The 24,057-nt window shown below is 39.2% G+C and overlaps 1 protein-coding gene across 4 annotated transcripts in view; it reads right to left on the reverse strand.

The window, feature by feature from the left end:
- Positions 1–24,057, reverse strand: part of SYT9 (synaptotagmin 9) — a 66,925-nt gene that overhangs the window by 20,263 nt on the left and 22,605 nt on the right. For all 4 annotated transcript variants that reach the window (XM_048307026.1, XM_048307027.1, XM_048307025.1 and 1 more), the window contains exons 2-3: positions 16,204–16,558; positions 14,037–14,583 (exon numbers count right to left, since the gene is read on the reverse strand). In XM_048307026.1, coding sequence (XP_048162983.1) covers positions 14,037–14,583; positions 16,204–16,558 — 902 coding nt within the window. The remainder of the gene's footprint in view (positions 1–14,036; positions 14,584–16,203; positions 16,559–24,057) is intronic.

Consider the following 24,057-nt stretch of genomic DNA (forward strand, 5'->3'; position numbering starts at 1 on the left):
TTCTGTGATTCTGTGATACCAGGATATCAAATCCACGTTCAATGAAATCCCTGGTGTGCCTTTTCTCTCTCTCTCTCTGATCCTTTTTGGCTTCTCATCCCACTGTAAAGTAATACAAGAATTATTACCTAAGTTGGACTTTTCAAAAGCAGTATTTTCTGTGAGCAGCTCCTTTTAAGTTCGGTGTCAATTTAGCAGGTGGGGAAAGAAGCATGGGCTTATGAATCTATTTCTCCTACTTATTTTCCTATGAGTGACAAAGTGATTTTCTTCATTGCTATTGAAAGTTACTTTTTTCTTTTCAATAGGTACTTTTCTTAGGTATCCTTGTGATTCTAAAGCCAATGATCAAGTGTCTTTCTGCTGAAATTTCTCCATGTCTTTTGTTTCTCTGGAGACAATTCTGTCACGTCGTGTCATGCACGCCCTCAGGTCAGGCAACAGTGAGAACACTTCATGTGTTTGCTGCCAAAAAGCAGCTTCATTTCTAGAGCTCCCTGATGCTGAAATCCTGTTACCTTTGACTTGGTTGCCAGTAAGTGGTGCCACTAATACAAAAAGTTGGCTTTTTCTGATCTGTCACCTGTGTAACAGTAACCTATATAACAGTAATACCTGGATAACACTAACAGTGCCAGACTCCACTGCACCATCTACAGAAAGTTTCCTCCACCAGAGAAATGGTGAAAAGGGATCATTATGGCTGAAAACCATGTCTGAGAGCATTCCATGTCACCTTCCATTGGAACAAATGCATAACTAAACTTCACAATGTGCATTTTACCAGCAACACTCCTCTATAAAACTGCTCACTTTTAACAATAGAGAAAATGATTTCCATGGAAGTTTCATTAACTTCTTTATATGGGTAATATAGAAAATATCTGCAAATTTCAAAGTGAAGCAGCCAAGGTAAAGAGACTGCTTCACTGCTGGCACTGTTCTGTTAATGGATGGGGTGCAAAGGAGTGCAGCTGTACTGCTTCGAGTGTCCTTGCACAGCCATTCCATTTTAATTGCAAGTTAAATGGAAGAACAGAATCATGAACTTTAATCCTACAAAACACAGTTACTAAACAAGTCAATATGGATGAAGCCCCTACATCTTCAATACTGAAAAATTATGTTATAACTTCGAATCTCTCTGATTTCCAAGTACAAAAGGAATTAAAGCAGTAGAGGGAGGAAGAATGAGGATGACAATAAAGTTAATGCTAACTAGACAGCATCATTCCAGAAGTGTGGACAAGAGGACAGTTTTCAACCTTTGGTTCTCAAACCATGCTAAAAAGGAAATGGCACATTCGAATTAGGAGACATGTTGGGGTTTTGGTGATGGTTTTTTTGGGGTGTGTGGGGCAAACATGGGAGATGAGGCTCCTCTGCTTCCTCCTGGAGGTGCTACCGATGATTTCATAACAGACTGTAAAATTTGCTGACTGCATGACATGCTGAGATGCTGTTGCTATCTAACCCTGTCAGGGTAAACCTCCCTGCCTCACCTCCCAAATCAATGCCATGGAATCTCTGGTGATCCACTTCTCTCAGGCAATACCAGGAACATTTCACTGTTTCTTGGTATCTTCACTGCTGGTGCTGCCCAGAAGTTCATGCAAATCCAGTTACTTGCTTTTCTTCAGAGACAGCTCTGGACTACTGTCATTAGGACACCTGAGCTATGTGGATCTGGTCATGGAGAATATATGCTGTTGCTGTGTATCATCCACCTACCGTACAAATAAATAGAATATTTTAATCTTGGAGCTGCTAGGCAGTTTACCAACCCAGCACTACGTCTACTTAGCAGTACACAGAAAAAAAAAAAAAGCTTTAAAGCTAAACAAAAGACTGAGGAAGCTGAAGGAAGGCAAAGAGAGAAGACAGGAATCCATTTTAGAAAATGCAGACTCTGAAATCAAGTGTATCATCCATCCAGGTGTCTACAGCATGAGCAGGGGAAGATGTGATTGTGCAGAGTGTGGTAACAGTTCTTTTTCTGTAACACTTGTTCTCTGTCAGATGTGTTTGTGCCTCCCTATTCTATTTAGACGTGCATTGGAGGCAATTTTAGGGCCACTTCAGTGAGCATGTTTCTTCTCTTAAAGAATGCACAGAGGGTAGTGTAAGATGTGAGATAAAGAGAGCACTAAATATAGAAGTGCTTTAGTGCTTTAATTCCATAAAAATGAGTCAACAGAACTCCCTCCTCTTCAGAGACTTTTCTTCTAACTTGTTTTACCTTACACGTGGTACATGTGAAACACACCTAGAGAGGAAAATTGTTTCCTGCAGCTTGTTCTTCTGTTCTTCCTCATGGAATCATGAGCTGAGTGTGGTGAGCTGCCCAGACTTAGACTTGGTTATGTCTAAATTGAGAATAAAAAGTATTATTCAGTATATACTCACCTACGGATAGGAAAAAAAGTAGCACTTTTAGGCAGCCTGTGACTTAAGAATCTCACGGTCACTTAGATGCCTTCACAATTTAGATGCCTTCTCATTCTAGATGCCATTTAGCTGAATTAGTTTGATTAGTTTTGTAATTTAAATAATTTGATGGTTTTTAGATGAATCAAGAGTTGTGAACTGGCTTGTCCTAAGTGGTGAGTACACTTTAGAACTCTGTTAATTTGATTTTGGGTACTTGATCTGATACCTTAAAAGGGCCCAACTTCAGTTTTTTTGAAGTATGATTTTGAAAGAATTTAGTGTAGTTATCTCTGACCATCCTGACTTAAAACTGTCAGACAAGGATGGGTGTGCTGATTTAGCACAGGAAGGTTTCCTAAAATAAGTGACTTTTGAGAAGAACATGATGATGGGGATGAAGACAGTGAGTGTCTACTGACAGAGATAGGCTTGTTTTTAAAAATATCTGTATTGGAATGAAAAAAGTATTACTGTTACGGATAGGATAAGAAGGTTTTTATATATTCTTTTATGATGAAAGCTTGGTGTCAAATGAAGTGTTTTTTATGGCTTTCCCAAGAATGCTGGTGCTCTGTACATTAAGTAAAGGGAAGGATTTGGAAAAGAGTTGGAAAATGAGAAAGGATGCTGGGGTACCAAAAGGAATGGGTATGGGGCGCTCACTGAAGAAACCTTGAGGGAAAATAATCTGTTTTCATTCCCTTAGGATGGCTGCAGCCAGTCAGAAACTGAAGATGCAGATGTAGAACTCAGGTAATGTCTGAGGGAGAGATCTCTATCTGCTTTCTCCAAAACAAAATTTGATAGCTTGCTCATATTTTAATCACGAAATTTGGGGGAGGAGTACCTTCAAATCTTTGTTGAGTAGGTCATTGTCAGGTATTTCTTTTGCAGAGAGGAATAAAGGATGGTAATTTGCTTGTTCTTCTGTTCTAGTGCATTTTCTGACGTACGTCTCAGGTTACCTGTTTACATTATTTCATTTGGCTTTTTGTAGTGTTTACAAGATACTATTTCCAAACTATAGCAAGAGGATATGCATGAAATCTGAGCTTCAGTGGGAAATCTTTCTCTGACTTCACAGTAGAGTCAGGATCTAATCCTGAGCACTACTCATTTCTACCTGCATAAAATGTTGTGGTCCCAATAGAGTGAATTTTATTGTTAAATTAGCATTTACTGTAAGATTCTGTGCCTGGTGTGCAGATATTGAAAGGTTTACATTATTTTAAAGTGATTCCTTTCTTCCTGATGATCATAAATAACTCTCTAGGGTGCTTGAAACCAAAGTCTGCTAGTTTTTTTCTATCATTTTCGTAACACTTTTGTTTCACTTTACTGCACACATATTTATTTTATTGTTGGGGTTGTTCAGAAGAGTTATCATAATGCAGATCAGATGGTTGATTAAATCACAGCTGGCTTTTAAAAATACTTATAAAACCGCAGCATGTTTTTAAAGAGAAAACACATATAGAGTTCAATGAATTTTGAAAACAGATGTACAAAATACAGTATGGAGAATTGTTCTTTTGTTCTTTGGAGTTAACCTTCAAAGTGTTTCTCCTATTCACTGCTCCTTCCAGAATAATTTTACTGCAGGAAACAGAAGAGATGTTAGGCAGGAGGGGCAATGACTTCAGTCACACGTTCTGAGAATGTCAGTAATTGGTTGCCTGGCAAGCAAGGTTATGTTTCCTGATGTTGTGATAAACTGCTGTTTTTTAGATGCCAGATTTGCCCCAAATATCTGAGTGGGGAATTTTATCCCAATAGTTCATATAATCGACTGTGAAAACCTCCAGCTGTCTGTTGTTTTCTGCTTCCCTGCCCATCACAAGCAAGATCCCATCACTAGTCAGGAATCTTCTTCCAGATGGTGTACGTAGCTTTAATTTGAAGTTTGCCTGATGGAGTAGCGAATGATTAAGCACTCACCAAGGTAAGAGGTAGCTTGTGAGTCCTGTTCTCTTGAGTAAATAGAGCAAGGTGTTTAATCAAGCAGTGAAGGGCCAGGAGAATGTAGCTACACAAATCTCAAATGTCATGATAGCACAGACATTGCTAATGCGTTCTCGTCATCCGAGCATGTCACTTCACCAGAGTACATGGTGCGAAATGCTCACTCTACATCTCTGTTAGGGAGCCATGGGAAGGCTCAGACACTGCAAAAGCCTCTCTGCCTCATTTACCCCTGTAAATACTTCCAGTAACTTCAGCAGGACTAGCTACAGGAGTTGTAACATCCCTGTTTTTAGAACTGGAGTGTGCACTGAGTGTGCACAGCCTTTCAGTGTTTCTGACAACAAGTGCAGAATTCGGAGATTTCTGTGTCTGTCATTTAATCTTCCCCAGTCAAACACAAAGTGATGTTGCTGTGGCCTGTTGGAATTTTTTCAGGAAACACTGTACTTTATATGTTGTTCCTGATACACATGTATTCAGAATACTTACAGAAATGAGCATACATGATGGGAAATGAAATACAACAGTGAGTTAAAATGAAGTTCTCTGCTGCAAAGACGTCATAAACTTGGGGCTGATAAATCTTGTTGAAAAAGCTTTCAGTCAGGTCCTCAGTTTTGCCATTGTTTCTTTAGTTCTGCTCTCAGAGAAACAGCTCACTTAGCATGAAAGAGTGATGCCTTTCTGCCCCTCTTCCCCTGGATGGTCTGGCTGCCTATTTTTCACAAAGTGAAAGAATGGAGGAGCAGAGCTATGGATCTTTCTGCAATGACACGAGCAAGGTTCACTACAGAGCCTCAGCAGCGGCCCTCGTGCTCGGGGGGGCTGTGACTGAACACAGAAAAGCTGTCACATACCTCAACCTCCAAGACCACCCAGGGACAAACAGGGCCTCCACAATATCTGGAATTATACTTCACAGCATGACAGAATATTCTGAGTTGGAAGGAACCCACAAGGATCATCCAGCCCAACTCTTACGTGAATAGCCCTTATAGGGACAGAACCCACAACCTTGGCACTATCAGCACCATGCTCGAACCAACCGAGCTAATCTTGCAATAAATCTTAGAAAAAATGGTTTGTGTGTCCTTTGAAGTTTCCACTGTCATTTTATGTCAGTTCGAAGTTTCCTGCACGAGAAGAAAATCTAGAAAAGCTACAGATACAAATACAGATATGTACTGTGGGAAAAATACGTCCTTCTCCACAAGTCAGCTCCCAGTTCAGCTGCAGCTTCTAATGCTTTCCCCCCACAAAGGCAGTGGGGAGGTCTGAAGACAGCCCTTGTGTGATTATTTAGCAAATGGTATAGCCTTAATTTTGGCAAGCTCTATAACTTAGCCTGTAAGCACAAACCCCATGCCTCCTAGCACCAGTTACAATCCAGCATTTCTTCCCTTCTGTCCAGATGATATCTTGTCCTCTATTACAGATCCTGGACTCCTGAAGGGTTAAAGTGTGAGACAGGTGACATCCTCTAACAAGACTCTGAAGGGGGCCAGACAAATCTTTTGCTGAGAAAAGAGCCTGTGTGTGGTGGCACTTTCTTTCCTACCTGTTTACCTGGGTCCCAGGTGTACCAGGGAAGATGAATTCAGGACTGTACCCCAGCACATCCACATTTTAGCTTGTGTTAGGATGCCAGCCTGTCAGATAATGGTGTGCTGGAGGTGCTTCCCGAACAGCTCTGCTATCCCCTGCCCCAATAACCAGGATATCCTGCTGCGAGTTCGGGGCACAGTTACAGTGAATCCCTAAGGAAATTGTAATAAAAAAGTCCACTTACTGTTAAATAAAAGGCCCTGGGAAAAGAACATGAGAACTGGGTAAACAGACTGCACAGAGAGGGAAAATGTAGAACTCTGAAATACCCTGTTTGGTGGAGAAAGATGCCTGATGGCTGTGATATCTAGTGGGGATTAAAGGCTAAAAATGGCTTGAGGCTTTTCACATAAGCACAGTATGTTCAGCAGGAAGAATACTTTCAAGTTTGGCTCCAAATATTTAAACTTAATTTAAAGAGTAGGATTTTGCAGAAATTTTGATAAATCCATAAGCTATTGAAATGCTTTCTGTGACCTCTGCTAGAAAAAAAAAAGACAGAGTAAGCATTCCCAAAACTGTTCAATAATTAAATGCGTGTTTGAAGCCATTTTTTTTTCCCCTGCCTGGCTAAATACATGTTTAAATTGAAAGTTATATAACCCTGTAGAAAAAAGGCTATGGCACAGTCTAATCCTGAATTATGTGCAGAATGGTTACAACCAAGATCCCTTTAATACAGCTATTTTAGTCTTAGCGCTGTGCGAATGCTCTTTGCTCGTCTTCAAGAATTGCTGCCTAGGAATTGTAAAATACTGGAGCCAGATTTCTTTTTGTATTGGCAGCTCCTACTGACAATTTTGGACGGTGTAATTGAAGGACAGGCTTGGCTGACCGGGATCACATTTTGACTTTGGTTTATATGCAGTCAGTGTCACTGTGAACTTTTTCTCTCCCAGAACCTTGTTTGAGAGAGATTTCTGGGAAAAAAAGGATTGGCAGAGGAGGGTGAGAAGAAAGGAGAAGGGGGACGTGTGGAACAGGGACACTTACAGACACTTCCACTAACCAGGAGGCAGGAATTTAGGGTTGTGTCTAACCTTTTTCAGCATGCAGCTAATGTGTGGAGGAAAATGTTCTTCACACACTACTGCTGTTCTGGGGCTGTTGTACCAGGGAAACATGGAGGATACAGTGACCATGGAGAACTCAAGATGCAGCACTGATGGGCAGGGAAAGTATCAGTTTAGAAAGCAGGATTCTAATTTGCTAAGGAATTTTCTGTTATTTCCATATTGAAGCAGAATATCCATCATTTGACTTGAAACAATTTGCTTTCAAAATATTTTAAAATAGAGTCATAGAAATGCAGTCCAAATGAGAAATCAAAGTATCTTATTTTGAAATTTCGGTTTTCTCAAAATGCTAACTTTGAAATATCTTCTATTAAATTTTTTAACTGGAATGATGCCATTTCTACTACATAGGTTTCATTTTTATTCTTTTGTCTGCTTTAGTTTCTTTTGTTTTCTTGGTTGGTTGTATGTATAGGGTTTTTTTTGTAGAGAAATATCCATAGTGAAAAAGCTCCCTCAGAAATTCTGATGGCCATGCTCCCGGGCTCTGTAAACTTCACATGGTGCACACACACACACACACAGACACAACTCTCTGCATTATTATTTCCTTAAACTGCTCCCAAACCCCCAGTAAATGGTAGCTGAAGCCTCAGTGATATTACAAGATCCATCCTGTTTCTGGCTGTGCCTGTGGAATTACAAGGCTGTTGGGTAATCCCTTGCATGGAATAGTCATTGTTCCTTTTACAGCCAAGCATGCAGTGCTTGGACCACGGCCTTGGGACCCACAGAGCTGCATCTCAAACCACTGCTCTCCAAGGCATTTGACTTTTTTTTTTTTACTTCTGACCCTTCCCAAGTTTTGTTGTTTATTATTCTCACCATTATCCAGTTCTCAAGCAGAACTAGGCATATGCTGCTTTTAGTTTTCTGAAAACTTGTTAATATTTTATCTCTACCCTGTGTCATTGTACATAATCGTGTCTGTCCTTTGTTTAGCCATGCTGAGTGCTGACCTCGTATCATTTAAATGTATGGCATGCCTGACAAATCTTCCCCTACAAAGTAATTATTACAATCATTACATTAAGAAAGAAAAAAACCCCGGAAGACAAAAGGAAAAGCCCAGTGTTGAAAATTAATGCATTTAAATAGGTGGTTAAAAAGATGTTTAAAAAGAAAAACACAGCAGCTGCTCTCCACTGTAGACTGAGTACTGTACCTGTTGTGCTGATGCTGAAGCCTAATTAATTTCTGTTTCATCCTTACTGTGGTGACCCTTAGGAATCTGAAGGATTAAAGATCTATGACTTTCCAGAATCTTTTGGCTATGAAATGATTCATTACACATGCACTTTCATTTTTTTCTGTGCAGTTGATTAAGAATAGACAGAAAAAAATCATGCAACAAAGGGTGACCTTGTGACTCAGGAGAAGATGAATATCCACTGATCTGCCTCTCAAAGGCAATTTTGCTTTCTGGTTTTGGGTTTTTTTTGAGTACTTCTGGGTTTGATTGTGATTTTTTTTTTTTTTTTTTTTTTTTTAAACAAATTCATTAAACGAGGTGAATCTTATCCCTTGTGTTTACTGCCTTAAAATAGCCATGAAATAGTTACTTTTGCTCGTAAGCTTTTGCCATGTTTTAAAACAGGCAAGACTCCTGGGTTTGCAAATCTGTCTCTTGTAAAGAGACTTGCATTTGCAAATCCATTAAATAGGTCCATCTCCACATCCATAACTGGTTGCTTCCCTGGTGCCAAAGCCTACTTGCTTTAAAGAAGGAGAACACCAGGTCAATACAGGATAGGTTTTCTGTATTAAAAAACAAAACAAAACAACTTTTGTTTCCCTTTTACTGACACAAAAGAAGTAGATATGGCACTCAACATTGATGCCTTGGATTTGAATTTGTACACAGAGCCAGAGACTTGGTTTGTTTCTGTTCCTCCTCAAACTGTCAACTCAAAAATTTTGTTAACCATTGTAAATATCTTAAAGGCTTTTCTGAGCTCTTGCTCAATGCCATCACTTCTCTAAACCCTGCAAGTTGCCAGAACAGGGATTTCAGAAATACTAGCTAAAATATCTTGACAAGCTAAACAGTTTTTAGAACTGGAGTAGGTGGACTTAGCTGACTTCCTGCCAGCTCCAGAGTCTGCACACTGTCGAAGGAGATAAGCAGAGCAAACGGAGCGGATTAAGGCTGCTGCCAGGAATCTGCAGATCCTGGACCTGCTCTCACTTGGGCCATCAGTAGTGCCATGTCTCGAGGAAGTTACATCCTTGTTGTCCAAGCCTGTTGTGCTGTAGGTGAGCTACGGGCAGTATTGACCTATTTCTTTCAAAGAAGGATGTTTATTTTCCTCGACTTTTGAGGGCTTAAGCCCTAAGCCTTATGACCTGCACCTCTTTATGCACATTTGGCAGACACTGAACTGCTCACAGCTCTTAGCAGGAACGGACCTGAGCAATGCAACCTTTGAGGAAGTTTTTTTCAGTTGGGTCAGATTTCAGTATTTTATACTTTTATTATGCTTTCCATGAACAACTGACTGAAAAATTTAGCCTCTTTTCGTCTTTCTTCCACACATACTGTGGTTGGCATTAACATCTCTGAAACAGGGAACTTGAAACTTCCTTCTGGTGATGTTATGATTCCAGTTGCATCTCAGTTATACAACATAAATGCCTAAAAATACAAATTCTCAAATCTTTCTTGCTCAGGCAAACTCAAGAACAACAGCAGTGAACAATTAGCATTTTTAGAACAAAGAATTTCAAATACTTATAACCACCCCACTTTTTAACTCTCACTTTGTCAAAACACTAACATGCATATGAACATGCATCTTAAATAATTTTTTTTTTCAATATGCTTTTATTTTCTGGATCTGTGCAAAAGGAATTCAGCATTATCTGTTGCATTTTTGACCCAGACCCTAACAGAGCTTGAAGAGTCTTACAAACAGAAGAAATCAATTTCTTGGCTTTGAAATTTCTGGCATATGCTGGCTCTTTCTGGATGTCAAAGAGAACAACTTGATATACAGCTCATGTCTCTTTATAGCTTTGAACTATCCATAACTCTCTTTTGGGTTTTAGTAAACACATTCCTTAAAGTCTGTGCCATGTTACTTCTCAAATTCTATGTACATTCTATGTGTATTACCCAGGGTCTTATTTCTGTACTCTCTTCTCTCTCAGATTCAGAAATATTTCCCTTCTATATTTCCAACCCCATTTTGTACCCTGATATATTGGTTGTTTTGAGATGAGAGAAAGGTGCCAATGGAGTGCTAGGAATAGGATTTTTTTTTAAGTGTATGTCTGAGCTCAAACATTCAGAAAAAAGAGCAGTTTTTGTTGTTCCATGCCTAGATATTAAATGTAACTATATCTGACAACTGAAAAAAAGAGCATCAGTGGCAGAAACTATATATACTGTAAGACCAAAGCCACAAACTGCCTTCTAAATGCCTTTCTTACTACAATTACCCACCTCCTCTAAGTTGAGGTCACTTCTTAAATACTTGTCCTCTCTGGAAAGTTTACCTGGTTATCAAGTGGCAGTGGCTGAGCACTTTGAGAATCCAAAGAGCCAGGAGGTACCAGAGCTGGATTTCCAGCTGGCAGAAATTCTCTCTGTACCCTGCATCAGCCCAGTGATGTTTAACAAGCAATTCTTGACAACGGATTTTTCTGTCTAGGGGCACAGCAAGTTATACAAGGGGATACTTGGCACCTTCTGAAAGAGAAGGTTTTCCTTTCTCTGAAATGCACCATCTGACACCTTCCTGTTTCATATCTGACACCTTCTTCTTTCATGGTTTTTCATTTTATCTTGTGACAAAGCCATGTGTCTTTGCTTGATCACATTTGAGTTTGAAGATGGCAACCAAGGAAATATCAACCACTTTTTTTTCCTCTTCAAACATGCCATCAGTCTGTGAACAAATACAACCAAAAACTCCCACCCCAAACCCTGATTATGTTTTAGATGCTATTAAACAAAACATGCCAACAAGAGAAACACAGGCTAAAAATAAAAAGCATCTTTTTTTTCTTGATAAGCCAGAAACCAGTGTAATCTGACTAGTACATACATATAAAAAAAAGCTTATCTAGTTCATTTCATGCTCATGCTAAAGTTGATCTACTTAATTATCTCTACCATTATACAGCCCACTGCTGTCTTTTTTCTGCTTGGAAAAAATGTCAGTTACAGGAGGGAGATGTTATGCTCAGAGGACCTGGGATTAGAAGAAGAGTCATTTTGATACTGGAGATTCATGTTTGGCACCAGACTGCTTTTAAGCATGTAAAAAATTTTTATGCTGATATGCGTCTGTGTTAAGAAATAATTTCAAACTCTGGGATGGTAAAAGATGTCATAGTCCAAAGAATAAAAACTGCTGGTTTAGGATAAAAAAATCTTCCAGTGTTATTAGAAAACAGAAGAAAGCACATGACATAATAGGTCAGTTTAATGGCATTGTTTGCAGTAAAGCTGACATTTCAGGCATAATCTGCAGTGCTCACTTAAGTAGGACATTTTGCTGGGCAGAGAAGGATTTGATACATTCTTTTATATTGCTGTGTCAAATTGGATTAGAACATAATAAAATGAAGAATGTAAAATAAAGGCCTTTGGGCTCACTGGTTAGGCAGTGTAATAAGATGCACAAGGAATTAAAATGAATTGCACTCTTCAGAAGTATGGCAAACTTGTCATGTGTAGTTTGTGTGGAGCTTCCCTTTTTCTCATTCAATTCCAAGGTTTATCCTTCCTGTGTGCACTTTTTGTTGACCTACATAAAATGAATTCCCTTCAGTAACTTTGCCCAGCATTTTTCTGTTCTCTAATTATTATTTGAAACAAGACAACGGTCAAAGATAAATTATTGAAAACCTATTGCAGCCGATACAGTTTTGGTTTCCAATCATAAACTGCCCAATGGGGCTCAACACTTTGCCAAAAATTATTTCTGAGTTTCACTAATGCTGCCTGCTGGGCACAGGAGTATTCACTGCAGCAGTGTCAGTGGGTTGCCCTGGTTCAGGATCCAGCTTCTGCTGTCAGACTGAGAGATATCTCAGCTACACAGACAAGAAAATGGGCAGAAACTTTGTTTCTTAAATGATGCATGGAGTACTTCTCAGAACCTCATGGAATGAATTCTAACCTTTGAAATTTTGGAAATGTTAATGGGTAAGCTGAGTACTCCACGCTTCCATTTACCTGATACTCTTATCTCAGAACTCACATTACCCAAAATTGGATGTGTCTCCTATGTACCATGAGTCACTTGCTTTGAAAAGACCTCTGTTAGCTGGAAAGCCATTGACAAGTCTAGATGGCAGGTCGTGTGTTCTGTTTGGATAAACAGGGTTACACTTCACAGGAGAACTGGTATCAGGAGGAATTAATAAATGACTCATGTTTCAGTCCTGAATTTAATTTCAGATATTACAGAAAATCTGAATACAAATGATATGCTGCATCACTTTTGAAATTTGGAAGAAGTGGTTCGAAAGAAAATACCAGAGCCAATCTTCTGCCTAAGTTAAAGCAGGAAAAAAGGACTCGTTCCTACCAAAGTAGCCCCAGTGTGCATGCACATTCCACTTTCAGTTGACTGTAAAAAATGAAGCTGATCTTGGGACACTTAATGCTGTATGAAGGCAGCCTTTCACTTGGAATGACTGTCAGCTGCTCTGTCACAGCCTGACTTCTCCCTTGCAGCTGAAAAGCAGTAACTTCTTCTACAAAAGCTAGGTTTATCCTCCCCGACACCAAGTGTCCGTGCCCTGCCTGTACCCTGAGTGAGGAACTGCTTGTGCTGCTGCTGCACTTCCATCCTTGTGTGGAACAGGATTGTGCAGAGAATTCACCTTAAAACCAGGAAAATACAAATTTTCATAAAGAATTTTCAAAGAAACAAAAAAAGGATTTAATCAGTTTGGTCTGTAATATGGACATGCTACCAGACCACAGAGGTGTGAGGGTCAAGTTATTTGTCTCAACATCCTTTACTTTTCATTGGCTTCTTATTCTCAGTTTCAGTGCTTTCCTGAACTGAGGTCTAACAAACTTACCCTTTGATCTTACTGCTAATGATGCCTGGTTTATTTGACTCTAAAATGTGCACTCCACCAGAGTATGGTTTGACATTAGCAAATGAAATATTTACTGACACTTGGCACTGGTGCCTTCACCTCTGTGGATTTCTGTAATGTATCATTCTCACTGAAGGTCTGTCCTCCAGAGGATGCTTGGGATTCATCTCTAATGGCATTACAAGAAGGTTGGCTCCTGCTCTGAGTAGAAAGCTCCTTCTTTTGTGGAAGTAATTTCCATGATTTTATACCTAATCACTGTTTGGACTCCTGCACAGAATTTGATAACAGAGACTTTGGGATAACAGAAATACACTTTTAAAAATACATTCCCTGTTTCCCCAGGAACAGAGTGATGCCAAACAAAGAGTTAAACCAATTCAGTGTTTCACTGCTTTCATGGAACAGCATTGTCTGAACTCTGTTTGGCTGGATTATAGCTGTGGGGTTTTCTGACTTTATGAGAACAGTCTTTTGAAGAACTGAAGATCACTACATAAGAAATGTTGAATCTGCAGTTCTGGCTGATTAGTGTGCTGTAAGTTACATAAAAAATCATGCAAAACAGGAAGACAGGCAAAATAAGAAAAGTAGTATTTCCTTAAGTAAATTTCAGATTAAGTAAGATTAAAACATTCTCCAGCATTTCTACCCTATCAGCAGGGCAATGACTAAACCCATTGTCTCCTACATAAAACTTTCTTTAATATATCCAAAGAACAAGAAATGAGAACTGAAAATGTACTGTCAATTTCCCTGGATTAAGGTCAAAGCTTGAGAAAGAGAGAGAATAGAGTACTTTCCTTCACAAATTCAACAGACAATTTCAGTTATAATCAGATTAGGGAAATGAAGTCAGAACAAATAAAATTCAAGAAGAAAAATTATAATACTTACATTGGTGACATATTCAATATCCTTCCAAATATTACATTCCCTGGGAAAATCTGCCAAATCTAAAAAATTATCCACTACCACTTGGCCAATCAAGTCGTGCCTGGAGAATCTGTCAAAGTCATACACAGAGAAATGGAGTTTCCTTGTGTTGAGATCATTGTATGGGACAGTAAATAAAAAAACTTCATCAAATACTGGATTTAGGGTCTTTCTGTGCACTTTAGTCTGGTGTTTTGTTTTCCTGTCGGGAAGCAGATAGATCTTCACGTACGGATCTGAAGTTCCAGAGAAGTCCTTTGCTGGCAGGTTGATGGCCTTGTGAATCTTCACTATCAGCTGCTCTAAATCACAGTCATACTTGAGGATAAAGTTGAGTTTTCCACAGGCCTTGCTGTTACTCCTCCGGCCATCGTCAGTGTCCAGTGACCTCTGCTTGTACAGCTCTGGCTTAATGCGGCCAATGCCCGTCAGCTGCTCCTGCTTCTGGACCTGCTGGATGTTGAAGTCAGGGTTGGACAGGTTGAGCTGTCTCTGGATTGAATTGTGCCTTAAAGTGAGAAGGAAAGAGTTGAAACAGGCTGTGCTGAGGGGGGATAAGGATCTGTGCATGCACACTAAAGATCCTGTTCGCATCTGACATTATTTCTGCAACGTACAATGGGGTCAGATTTTTAACAAAGGGATGAATGCAACAGTTGGGAGAGCTGACCTTCTGCATCACACTGCTAATGCCACATCATTTTCTGTTCCCGTGTCTCAAGCTGGTCTGAAATGGTTTGCTGACCACCCCAACAATTGTTTTCCTTTTTTCTCTCATAACTGATGAAATAAACTCGGCGGCACTTTGGCTGAAAAGCTCCTTTACTTTCATTAGTTGAGGATAAGAAGTTGCTTTTAGCTTTGGTCCAGTGAAATTTATTAATTCACACTTACTGTGACTGAAATTTCTCCTTTTTAGGTGGTAACAAAAAATCAAATTTTCAATCCCTTTTCAGGTAGCGGGATGTGAAAGTGAAAGTTGGATTAGGTAAAATCCTAATCTTCTATGAGTTCTATTTTACTGTCCTATTCATATGCAGCTATCACTCAGAGTACTGGAGTACCAGGAGCTTAGGTTGAACACAGAAAGAGCACGTGGAAAATGCCACCACAGGATTAATCCAAAGCTATTTATACTGAATCTAATCAGCAATAGTTCCTCTGCTATAATTGTTCATTCATTCCCTGTAAATATCTGTTTACCCATGCTTAAAGCAGGAACAGCCTCTTCTTATGTGCTATCCCAATTTTTTTTTTCTCTTGTTGCATAATAAATACATAATCTTATGGCTGTACACTAGTCATTTCCACGATAAAATATTGTCATGTCACCAAAAAAAAAAAAAAAAAATTCAACCCTTAAGCTCCTTGTGGCAGTGAGAGGTGCAGAATATCCTGTGGAGGAATAAAAAGAAGAGGCTAGCAAACAGCCACTGCACTAGTGCTGTACCTTCTCCAGCTGAAATGCATCTGCTTTGACTCAGATATTTACTGGCTCTTCACATGCTGATCCTTATTCTTGCTGTATGAAACATAATCCTTCTATCACCTGCCCCTGCACACACTCTCGCCCTCACCCTTTCCTCTTCCCTCATGTACCGGTTCTCCAGTTCCCCTGGAGACTTCACTGACTCTTGTTCAGTCACTTTCCCCCCACAGTCAAGACTGTGGCTAAAATCTACAATTTTTAATCCTATTTCTAACTCTTGCAAGTGTTTCATTAGCTTGCCCTACTTTTCTTCTTTGGTTGTTTTAAAAATCTTTGAGGAGATATTACCGAGTGTTCTGCACCAGTGCTAAGTGCAAATGAATATACTTTACAAGCTAAATCTAGGCTGTTCTGGTGCTTTTAAGGGACACAGGACTCTATGTTATTCTGCTTCTGAGGGAAGAGCACCAAAGAGACAGTAGTTGAGAGAAGAGTGGAATAGGATTGTGATCCTGTCCCTTCAACCTACGAGGTTTGTGCATCTCAATGAGTAAATTTGTGTCTTTTTTTTCTTTTTTTTAAAGGAACATGGCAAGAAAATGATACATTTTTTTTAGATCAGCGCGCTGTATAATCAAGCTGCACTTCTTGGACTGTGCTTGCATTCATTAATAACAGAGAGAAACTGGAGCTACTGACCGGGCAGACGAGGTCGGCTCAGTGATCTGCCGCTGCATTCGCACATTGGGCACGCAGTTCTCCTTTGCTCCTGCCTGGGTGTCTAATGGAAGATCAGGGGAGGTGTGGCTGATCTTCATGGAGGAGGCCTCGGGATAGGCGGCAGGCTGGCCCAGGTAATCCTCACTGTAGTCACGGTCATGGGGCTCCGTGTCCGTGTAGTGCAGCGGCTCCTGCTTGCTGTCCTTGTTCCCGAAGGGCAAACCCCGCTCCCGCCAGGGGATCCAGCACAGCTTCCAGGACACGAACAGGGACACGCCAAACAGAGCAAGACCACAGGCCGTGACAACTAAGGAGAGCAAGCTTATTGAGATATCTGCAAACGAGAGAAACACATCCATGTCACCCTCTGTGCTCCTCGAGTGCTGCATCTCCAGGGCATCAATATGGGAGGCAAACACCTCTGGATTGCAGAGCCACAAAAATCACATTCTAGTCCCTGCAACCATCATCAAATATAAACTTATTAAAAGTTCTAACTTTTTTTTCCCCCAGGGACAAAAAATTGTTTGGAATATATAGCATAAGGCTACCTCAATAGAACTTAGCTTAGGAATTCAGTATAAGACTTGAACCTAGCTTATAATTTCCCTCCAAAAGCTGGGTGGGATGAAAGGTCATCCTAAATATAAAAAGGGCTGCTCACTTGCTCACTCAACTTCCTACTGATGAAAGAGCTGTGCCTGCAGTACATTTTTTTTTAAATTTCATTTAGTGCAGTTTCCTCCACCTGCTTTACCAGTTCTTACTAGTTTCTCTTCCAGAGCCTGTATTAGACTTAAACACCATGAAAATATGCACACAAGCACATCCATGACACAAATTTTTTTCACTGATGTATCTTGGTTTATTATTTTAATTCAATTCCATCTAATTTTAGACTCACTCCTATCTTTGCAAATTATTTTTGACTATCAATGCATGGCTTGCTCTTTGTAATTTAATTAGGATACCAGTATCTCTTCAAAACTGAGATTCTTCTGGGTTTTTTTAACTCCAAAGGCTTTTTCTTTTCTGTTTCCAAATTTCTGGTATAAAAAGGAATGTGGAGATGAGTTTTTTGTTGTTTCTCCCCACATTTCCAGCATTATCCTACTCCATCAACACAAATAAGCTACAACTGGGAGTGGATTTTGCTCTGTTTTGCTTTAAGTTGCACGTTGGGAAAATGACTCAGTAGAACAGCTGTTTTTGTGGTTACAGTGTTTTTGAAATGAATCTCTCTGTGGATTACACAATACATCGTGCCTTAAACACAATTAGTGAGAATTCCATTTTACTGCCTTAAATTATAAACACAAGCTGATCAAAGCAATTTTTCACACTGTGTGTAGATTCAGAGTGTCAGGCTGCATCTCTCTAAGCAAACAGCCAGGCTGAATTTTCAAAGGATGGCAGGAGGCTGAAATGTACTGCTTCTACTAAGACAATTATTTAAGAATGACAATTCAAATGAAACAGCCCCAGTCCATTTGAAAATAAAAAAACCGTTTTTTTTAAAAAGTGGAGAAGTCAATACCTTCTGCCCCTGCTGTGTCTCATTCTCACCAGCCAGACAGATTAGATTTCCACAGTGGGGGGAGTGACACTGCAATCCATTTCACACAGGGGCTGTCCAGTTTATTTTGCATGCTGAAAACCAATTTCAAACAATTTTAGCCAGCACGGCCCTTTCTGTCCTTCTCCAAGTCGTATGAAGACAAAGCTCATTAACAGTGGGGACAGCACAGCAGCTGCTTGGAATTACAGCAAAGAGTTTCAGAGCTGAAATTAATTAAAGAAATTCCTCCCATGCATAAAAGGGAATCTGGGAGAAAGTAGAATGGTAGTTCTTGATAATTTTTGAATATTTATTGGTAAACAAATCTGGCAGTGGAGGCAGAGCACAACCTCTCCTTGATTAAAAAGCTGAGGATCAAGGATGCAATATTGAAAGAACACCTTCAGAATAAAGCAATTTGTCCTGGCTTCCCTGGAGAAGAAGCAAGAAATACTTCAGAGGTCTGCAAAAAGGCCATTTTTTAAAAAGAACTGATTAAAGTAAATGATCCAGCATTAAAAGAAATAAGAAATTTGGAATTGTCAGAACCAGCCAGCAGGTTACAAGGTGAAAACAGAAGACTGCCCAATGCTAAGGGTGTGTGAATAAGAAGGTGAGAAACAATTGGAAAAGCAGACCAGCAGTCCCCTACCCTACCCTACCCTGAAGATGACTTTAGCAGAGGAAGTTTTCTAGAGAACAGACACCATGAGAAAAAAACCGAGGGCAATATGAACTGGTTTTCATTTGGAGAGTTTGGGGGGCTTTAATAACACACCTCTGAATTTGATAATATAACAGCATTATCTCACAGCTTGCTTCCAGAGAAGCTGGGTACTAAACAGTGCAGGTCACAGCATGAGAGGGGATTGTTTATCCACCATCTTGGTCTTACTTCTTCCTTGTGTCAGGAAGAAGTTTTTATATGGCAGTTTTGTTTCTGTGGGGGGAAAAGGGACCATCACGTATCTGTCTTACTTCTGTGCAAGACAGCAGGACTAAAGGGTAGTGCTCTAAGCTGTTCCCTTTCATCAGACAGTAATTTTCACATCCTGCATGCCTGGCTGGCAATTTTCAACAGTGCAGATCCATTGTGAATAGCTGAGGTGAGCAGTCCCACGTGAAGAGATTTTGGGCTGCATCCTGGAGCTGCTTTTCCATTAGCCACTTGTACTGTTACATACTGTATTTTCTGTATAATTTTTACTCCATCTTTCCAGATGTCTCAGTTTTTCTAAGCCTGTTTATCTGTATTCTCCTGTGGTAGCAGTACTCATCTGATGCCAGTGATTTCCTCTGCTTTGTAATGAGAGCAGGGTAAGTCTACTTTTTTGTCCTCACAGAAATGAGATCCGCAGCACAGAAATGCGTTCCTCAGAAATCCAGCTGCTTCTAAATTCCCTCTGTGAATGCCATGATGCCAGCCAAGCGTCTTGAGGGGGTGATATGAATCCAAGTCAAAATGTCTTAATTCCACCTTTGTCATCATGGCTGCACTAAGAGCTGAGCTCCCAAATTCCAGCGTGTCAGAATACTTGGACAGTATTACAGCATATTGATGCTGGACAATGTGTTCCACACTAGCAAAGGAGGCCTTTTGACAGACAGAAAACAAGAGGACAGACCTTCAGGGCGGCCCCAGCTTAAATATTCTTGAGACTTGGTAGCTTCCTCTAATTCTTTGTCTGTTGAGACCGTGACTTCATTGTTAGAGGACTCAGGGGGCACTGCCCTTATTTCCACGCAGTTCCAACAACCAAGAACTCAGCTATCGTTTCCAGAAAGGACACAGGCTCTCTGAGTATCTTGCTCAAGGCATTGTCTTACAGATATTCTGATGTCACGATCAATTTTTGACCAGGTTTCCATGTTTCAGTCCCTGGTACTCTACTGACTTCCACCTTAGTTATCTACTGTGCTTATCAGCATAATTTTTTCTGGGGTTTTATGTGGTAGCAATCACAAGGTTAAAAACGATGTGGAAGTAGCAAGTGAAATAGAATTTTCTACCTATGGATCACACCATCAGTTGTTACCAAAGACTGGAGAGATTAACGTGGCCTTTCAGTCTGTGACAGATTTTATTACAATCAGTGACATAAAAAGCCCCTCAGTTCTTTTATCAAAAAGACTCAGTTTGGTCATTGCTGAATGATGAATCTTTTAAAATTTTTTTACTTACAATTTAAAGTAGATCTGTTACACAGAAAAGAAAAATCCCACTTTTTATGTCAAGAGATTGTATGACAGGAATATAAATTACCTTGTCTTCAGATTCTCCTCTTAAACAGAATCACAGAGCCCTTGGGGAAGGGACCCTCCAGATCATTTAATTCAACACTCTGCCCAAGCAAGGTCACCTCACCTGGGATGCCCACAATGTGCCCAGATGAAATTTCTCCAAAGATGGTGACCTCCCCAGCCTCAGCGGGCAACCTATTCCAATGTTTGAGCACCACCAAGTAGGCTAGTAGCATAATCTGACTTTGGCAGGGAAAAAATACTAAGTGGGTAACATTTTTTTAGACCACAATAACCAAAATTTCAGTAACGCTGTAAGATGTAACTGCACTTTGTAGGCTAGCTAGTAAAGAAGGAAACAAAATTATGCTTCTCTTTGTATTCCAAAGGTTTTCAGTATAGATCCACTGAACATAAACTTTTATATTGACTTTGAATGAAATCATAGATTGTTCTAAAATAATTTGAATAACGTTGAATTTTTACATATATGTTGCATGATTGTTGTTCAGTATGGGAGGCTGTAAGACCAAAGATAAACGTATAATGATTCCATCCAAATTCTGACAGTACCACATTGCAGGCCTGTGACTTGTTTTTTCTGGAACAAATGGTTGTGCCTTACCCTCTAAATCTCTGATGTTGAAAAACCTCACCAAAAAAAGAGACAAGCAAAATACAGAAATAATAGTGGTGGCTTTGTCTGTTCATATGTGAAACAAGGATTGAAGTATTTTTTCTTCCTTCTTGTGTTTATCAAGTTAACATTTGGATTGCTAAGTTTTATACAGAATAAAATACCTAAATTAGCCAACAATGGGTAAGGTCAATAGCTAACAGAGATCAATTTATGTGTCTAGACATGCAATTGGAGTTATGGAGTCAAAAAGCATGAATTATACTATTTGGATTCATCTGACTCCAAAGGATTCCAGTAAGAGCCACCATACGAAAAAAAATCTATACTGATTTACTCTCCTGTTTTTATTAAAATGACTATTCAGATATTCAAGCATTATTGTAATGTACAGTTGGTCTGTTGGGTGAAGTTTGGCTAGCAAGTAGTGAAACAAACCCTAGCCATTAAAAATCTTCCAATACAGATATTTTTAGTCCAACAGAAGCAGTCATCCCCTATTTATACCCAACAAATTTCAAAAGGCATTCAAATAAAATAATAATTTTTTTTCTGAATAATCCTATTTCTAGATTTTAGGATATATTGGGACAGATCAGTCAACCTCTGTGAATATGATTCTGTCTAAATTCAGTGGAAATTTCAAGCTGTCATTTCCTGAGGGGGGGGGAAATTCCTCCTCTTATTACTTTTTTGTTGTTTAGGGGGAGATTTTAAGGAATGTGAAGTGTTTACAAGTCCACTTTCTTGCAAAACAATGAAGACATCAGTGCCTATTGCTTAAATCCTAGCTGTGCTTTTGACAATCTAAATTGTCTTTCTTTTGTGCAAATACATCCAGGTGAGCTATCGTTCAGCTCAGTAATGGTATTGTAGGAACAACTGGATTTTTTTCAAACTTAGAAGTCTAACACCCTAACTTTTTCAGTGGAGAAGTGTTCTAGGATCAAGTATCTGAAGCAGTTCTAGCCTGATTGCACTGTAGTTTCCTCTGTGCTTCACAAGTTTTCCTTAATTAACATAACTGGCACTTGTTCAGGATGGAAGGTGTCCCTTTGCAAAGACTCCTGGGGTAGAGGAATAATTCTCAGTTAATGTATTCTTCTCTGAAATGCTGTTAATTATTCTTAATACTGTGTTTAGAAACTTCCAGTGCAATTCTTTAAAGGAAGGCAGCTGAAAACCAAGGGAATGAATCTCAGATTATATTAATTTTATAACACATACATGCCCTGACTCTTCTCTGTCTGACCCTGAATTTGTGAGTGTGGACCAACAAAACATGCCTAAATGAGATCACTGTCAGGGCTTCACAGGGTAGTAACATTCTCCATGCTCAGAAAATGTATTTGTAGCTGGGTCTCACAGGTATTTGAGGCTGTTATTAGCTTTTAGTGATTTTTTTTATTCCCTGGCTGTGTGTTCTACATCTTCTAGGTAGGCTTTAGGGTATGTAAAGCTCTTGTGTTGGTTAAGACACTGTTCTAATCCTCTGAGTGGCCTGCATGTCTTTTTATTCCTGAATAGTGTTACAAATTCCAGTTTATCCATGTATGCCTTCTCTTCATCTGCTTTGCTTCGGTTACAAATTTGTTTTTTCCAGGTATTTCTTAATATTAACTAAGTCTCATAAATTAACCAGATCAATGAAATGTAACCTAGGACTTCACCAAGGTACTTGTCAATTACTTTAAATCTACATAAATTCCACAGCACAATTTCAATATGAAATCAGGATTACTAAATGGCCATACAAAATATTCACAACAAAAAGTGCAAAAGCAGTAAGAGATTCGTTTATGCAGAATATTTTTCTAGCAGTAATCGCTGTGATACAATTCAAAACTGACATAAGATTGACACAATAGTTTATTGATAAAATCACAATACTAAAGCTTGAAGCAAAAAAAGAAAACCCAACAAAACTTAAAGCAAATTGTTCATGGACATTAAATAATACAAAAAAAGTACTCAAAACATAGTAAATGACCCCTCTTTTTGTTTTGTAAAAAGAAAGTTTTGCTTATTAAGAAGAAAAATTATGTAAACAGAATGTCTTGTTTGTAATTCATACTTAGATAGCTGATTAATTAAAATAAAAACTGTATGTGAACTTGATCTAAGAAGAATTTATTACTGGTTGCACACCGGACCTCTAATATACTTAGTCTGCATTAAAGTGAATTTCTTTGACAACTTAGCTGACACATAATATTCTGCTACAGTTTGGAAGTGACAAAAAAAGCCTTTACTAATCAGACAGCTGGCTGGATGAGCAGTGATTTTTAAAGACAGAGTTGAGAGGAGTCATATGTTCAAGGGCTTGCATTTTTCCTTGACATCCTGCAGTAGTATCTACTGACAAAGAATGATGCTGTTGCTCTCGTGGAAACTAAAGCTTCTGCTTCACAAGTGACATGGACACAAAGTGCAGTAGAGAAAAGAATTTTTCATGTCTGCATATACTCGACTGTAGTAAGATTCACCCAGGTTCCCATGCCTCATTCTTGGTTCTTTTTGGTTATTACCACATTCTCTTGCAATACTCACCTCATAGAACTGATAAAATGTGCAAAATTACTGGATACTTTTGGTTTTCTAATACCAAGTGTAAAATACTATAAACTGGGGGGAAAAAATCCCATAAATAATAATATAACAGAAGAGAGGACAGCAGTTCTAAAGATACCATGCCAGACTTTCAAGTACTCTGTGTATCGAGATGGGCTTTAATGGCTCTATTTTATCCTGTTCGGAAGAATCACTGAGAGTGATACATTTGCAGGACAGGAAAAGTAGCTGGAGCAAAGTAACATGAAATCTTCTAAAAGCCATTTGGCATTTGAGGCATGCTTGTGTCTCATTAGCTAAAAGGGAAAGCTGGTGATAAGACGAGTGGGAAAGAAATTTTGGGGCTAGACACTGATACTGCAAATTCCAATGACCATCAGGCCTGTGAGCAGTGAGCACTTGTGTTTTGTAGGAGTAAAGTTCCTGTGAGTGCAGCCAAAGCCACAATGCCTATTTCCACCCACCCACTTTTTCTCCTTCTTATCTGGATGTGTTAAATCCTAGAACCAGATTATCTATTCTGAGAAAACAATTAATAGGATACACTTAGACTTTTCTTTTTCTTGCGGGATTCTTCACAAAGTGAACGGAGTTGTTAATTAATGTTTTGCAAGTGTTTATCCTGGCTTTTTTTATGGTATGCAAAATAGAAGTTCATGCAGTAATTGAAGGATTTAACTTCTCATCTAGTAATGGAAAATGACTATAGTCACTTTTGGCAAATACTGTGTGTGTTCCCTCATTAGCAGAATGAAAGGTTTTAATAGCAAAATGAATGATGGAGAATGAATAAAGAATAACCTAGGAGAAATTTTCTAGTAGAAAT

The sequence above is a fragment of the Corvus hawaiiensis genome, chromosome 6 (assembly GCF_020740725.1).
Source record: "Corvus hawaiiensis isolate bCorHaw1 chromosome 6, bCorHaw1.pri.cur, whole genome shotgun sequence".
In the NCBI taxonomy this organism is placed as follows: Eukaryota; Metazoa; Chordata; class Aves; order Passeriformes; family Corvidae; genus Corvus; species Corvus hawaiiensis.